The sequence below is a fragment of the Montipora foliosa genome, chromosome 3, assembly GCF_036669935.1.
Source record: "Montipora foliosa isolate CH-2021 chromosome 3, ASM3666993v2, whole genome shotgun sequence".
Classification (NCBI taxonomy): domain Eukaryota; kingdom Metazoa; phylum Cnidaria; class Anthozoa; order Scleractinia; family Acroporidae; genus Montipora; species Montipora foliosa.
Window position 1 is genome coordinate 11,115,751 of NC_090871.1, and position 4,491 is coordinate 11,120,241.

The window sequence follows — 4,491 nt, forward strand, 5'->3', positions numbered from 1 at the left end:
TAATACTTCATGAACCTAACAGCCCATTAAAACATCGATAAAACGTCATGTGCATGAGCTTTTAACCCCATAAAACAGTCCTAACTAGAATTCTGTATATAAAGAATAGTCAAAAGATCTGGCTTGTCTTTTCTCGCATGTGTTTCATCCGGAAAGTGCAGACGAAAGGAGAGATTTTTGACAACGGTTTCAAAAGTCGGGACTTTTTTACAAAGGCATCGCTTTAAATACCGTCCAGTTTTTTGGGTTAAAAGACAAGAAGGGAAATTGTCTTCTATTTTGTTTACTGCAGTCTTGCGAATGCACTGGGTGGAAAGTACAAGAAGAACAGCAGCAAGATGGCGTTTAAAATGGTGAGTACATATTGCAGTATTTGTTGATAACCTCTAATTTTTTGATGCAGTGGAGGATCCAGGATTTTTCTTAGAAGGGGTGCACCCCGAAGAAATGACTTAATTGACGTGTGACGTAAACAGATTTTCAAAGCGAACAACGAAGATGAAGACTTAACTTTGCGCAATACTGCTTATTTTAGAAAGCTGCAAGTTATCTCGGGAGGGGGTGCGCACTCCCTGCACCCCTCCCCTAGATCCGCCCCTGTGATGGCAGCTTTTCCCAGTGATTAGCACCCCGTTTACACGAGCAAGTTTTCCTTGACAAGAAAGGAGCAATTTTCCTTGTCAAGGAAAAGTTGTCAAGGATGAAATTTGTTCGTGTAAACGGACGACAAGAAAATTGGTTCCCACGTTCATGCCCATTGCGTGTCAAAATATACAAAGTGGTGCCTAATATGAAAGCAAGTTGGTCTGGAACGAGCTTCGACGAGCTACGTAGGTACTAGAACATTTTTCACATACTCTCCGAATAACAATTATTGCGGGCACAGGCTAATCTTGTCAAGGAAACGAGAAAAACGTGTTCATCGTCTACACGAGCAATTATTCCTTGATAAGGAACAGTTGTTGATCATTTACACGAGCAATGATAATAGTCAAGGAAACTTGAGTTGTTAAGGAAGCTTGCCGTTTAGATTTAAACGGCAAACGGTTTCGCTCTTGGCGAGGGTAAGGGTTAAAATACAAACGGTAAGTAAAATTTCTGGTTTTGGATCAGTGATCCGAGGCAAATAGACCCTCTCCCCAAAGGAAAGTGTTTTTTGTTGTTTTGATCTTGTAGCTTCTTTAGTCTCGCTCTCTTCGTTTTGTTTTAAGTTGTTTTGAATGTTTCAGATGGAGAACATTGGACACTTTTTGAACTTCTGTGATGAGTTAGGTGTACCAAAAACTGACGTGTTCCAGACAGTCGACCTATACGAAAATCAGAATTTGCCTGCGGTAAGTGGCAATAGTCCACTTGGGAAATAAATTGAATACAGTAAACACCCGCATGTACGAACCTCGATTTTTCCAAGTTAGGCCAACTAGGTTGTTATGAAAATGGTATTTACAGTAGTTTTAGGCTATGCAGGTTCTTAAATTGGTTCTTATTTCCACAAAATATATCTCCTCTGTGATATGGTATGACTGATTTCCTTTGATCAGGACGCTGATTCCTTTATATTTTATAACCTTGAAAAAGAAGTATTGAACAAGATCTCACCTACAGTTTAAAGTGCAATTTGTTCTAGTCACCTGTGTAATTTTTTAGGCTAACCTGGTTCTTATGTAAGGGGGTCTAAAATGAAGTTTTTAGCCCAACAGGTTCTTAAATTCTTGTTTCTTATATGCGGGTGCTTACTGTAATGACACTTGTTTGTCCTCGTGCGTTACAGGCTCTAATTATTGTTCGCAGTGTAAGAGTTAAAACATAGGCGTCTGGCTGTAAAGCCGAGCTCCCAAAACTGTGACATCACATTCTTTTATGGCTGTTGATCATCCAATCAAAGCTGGCCGAAGCTGACCTTTTCTGGGCTTTCATTTGAATTTTTCTTGAAGAGAAAGTTTTGGGTTGCAGCTGGTTTAGATTTCATGGTGGATGTTATATCAACATTTCGCGGTGACTGAGTAGTTTTGTCATTGTAACAATTCCAACACTCTGCCACTGGGTCAAGTGTTGTGTAATTTGAGCAAAGGTTCAGTTTGGAGCCGATTTGCCCACGTGATCACCGGTCGACACAAAAGAAAAGAGTTCCATTCCTAGAGGCATGTGTTGGAGCCACTAGCTTTGGCCACCTGGACGTCAAATGTACACGTTCTAATATCACCCTCAGCACGACGTTCCAAGAGAAAAAGTGAATTTAAAAATAACTTTCATTGTCTGTGAACAGTTGGTGACAATAGTTCGAAATGGTCTATGAAGGCTGTGAAAATAGATTGGTATTATAACTAAATACTCTGATTTCTTCATTTTAATACAACCATAGCGTGAAATTTTGCAATTGTTTACTTCACCAGGTGATCAGTGGATTGCATGCGTTTGCACGAAAGGTTAGCTCTTTAGCCAAGTATCTTTATGGGTTTTTTTTCGTTCAATTGGGCAAATGTTGGTGCAAGGCCGCATGCGCAGGCCCGGACATTAGACCAAATCGGCAAACTGAATGTTGTACCCAGTTCAAACCCTTTGGGAATAAATCTTTTTGTTTCGTGAATTTCCATATCATTGAAGTGTGAGTGCTACATTATAATGCAAATACACTACACAGAGAATCTTAACCCCTGTAGATCTGAGTTAGCTAATTTGCTCAGTGGGGTCTAAGGCCCGGGTAAATGCATTCAACATTTGCTTCAACACCCACTCAATTTTGTTGAACGATGTTGACTGCTGGGGTTGGCAAACGGTTTTTACGCAGTATCAACATTCAACAAAGCTTCACGAGAGGCGTAATATTCAGTCCCAGGCTGCAGCCGCGGTCGGTTGTTACTATGGATACGGACATGATACGCCATCGAGAGACCGATAAGTGCGCACGCGCATACCCAACAGTGTTGAAAGGGCGGGGCAAACGGAAGGGGAAGGGGGGAGGGGAGGGGGGACAAACGGTTTCAACATCGGTGTTTAACAAAATCGAAGAGATGCTGAAGGCCTTTGCCCGGGGCCTTTACTTTTGCAAGGGAAAATATATGGAGACGCTTCGTCACCCGAGTTAGCTAACGAACCATCGTTACGTTTTCGAAAACACGTTCCTTTTTTTAGCTTTGTAAATGATCATTTTATTTTGAATTGGGCTTTTTGTCTCTTTTTAGATGCGTCTGAATTGGCATGTTGGTTGGTTTGCCTTTTTGCAGACTGTTTGATTTAAATACGGCCAGATAAGCTTGAAGCTTTAAGCACTAACAGGCATAAATATTGTTTCTTAACTTTGAACAAAGAAAACAGAAATAAAGAGACTTTATATCAGACCCATAATAGGCATGGAAACCTGACAAGTGTCATTAGGAGCAATGATTTATTTAAGTCATATTCCTTTGGGCCATTCCTCGCCATTATATATAGGTGGTCAAATGTCGGTAAAAGTGTCGACGACGCAAGAGCAAAGGAAAAAAGCTTTTGTGTACTTCAAGCAGCTTACCTCCAGGAAGTTCTGGAGGTAAAACCGGTTTTTGACAACCTCAATTTAAGTTAAACTTCTTTGAAAAGACGGCCCTAAGAGTCATATCGACCTGTGAACAAATTAGTCCTTGAGATCTGCTACCTTCGCCAGGAATTTTTATTTCCGATTTTTTCCTTATAGGCGTGGTCATCCGGCAAACCAGTCCCACAGCTGGGTCCAAAGGAGGCTACGGCATGCAAACGGGAATTCACTGAGGAGCAACTTAAAGAAGGAAAGAATATTATAGGGCTTCAAATGGGAAGCAATAAAGGAGCCTCACAGTCCGGGGACCATTTTGGACGCCCCAGGCAGGTGGCCGGATCTGACGCCTACAAATAAGCTCCAGAATATGAGCGTGGGGTTTTCCGCGTAACCTTTCAGAGCTTCTCTCCTTGAACGCAGTTTCTTGAAGTAAATCGTAAGGATATGGCCTAGGTTTCAAAAAATCGCAGTGTAAAGATTTGTATTTTGTAGGTTAAAACGAAAGGATATTTTGTGATTGCGCGTTCGTTACTGATTTTATAAAATGTCATACACCAAAGTAATACATACCAATTTGTAGTTTTTAATCGAATAAACTCTTGTGTTTCTGTAACAAACGTTTTCCTGTTTATGGTAAGTACTTTCTAGTGAAAGAGCAGGTGTAAGCTTTTGGGCCTTTAAAGACTCCCTGTCGAACGGCATGCTTTGCGCGCGTTTGTTTATGTTTTTATTCTGCTTGATGAAACCACTCGGGAGAAAATAAGCGACAATTTATGTCCTTTCCTACACGCAAACGGAAGAGAAGTTGGCTTGAAGAATAGAAATCTTTATTTCCAATAAATAAAGCAAAGCGCGGCTCTAACACTAATCAAAGTTAACGCTGCCCGCATCGCGACGGCGATTCAAATATAAAACAGACATCGATATAGTACATATTTATTGTCTTCGATTCTTCGTTCTTGTAAAAAGGGCTGGACGTT

At 40.8% G+C, this 4,491-nt stretch overlaps 1 protein-coding gene across 1 annotated transcript in view; it reads left to right on the forward strand.

Annotated features, from left to right (window-relative positions):
- The window catches only part of LOC137995249 (uncharacterized), a 26,996-nt gene extending 22,868 nt beyond the window's left edge, over positions 1-4,128 (forward strand). Inside the window, exons 9-12 of the mRNA XM_068840824.1 lie at positions 293-353; positions 1,230-1,334; positions 2,394-2,426; positions 3,671-4,128. Of these exons, the coding sequence (XP_068696925.1) occupies positions 293-353; positions 1,230-1,334; positions 2,394-2,426; positions 3,671-3,868 (397 nt within the window). The 3' untranslated portion in view covers positions 3,869-4,128. The remainder of the gene's footprint in view (positions 1-292; positions 354-1,229; positions 1,335-2,393; positions 2,427-3,670) is intronic.
- Positions 4,129-4,491: the final 363 nt, after the last annotated feature.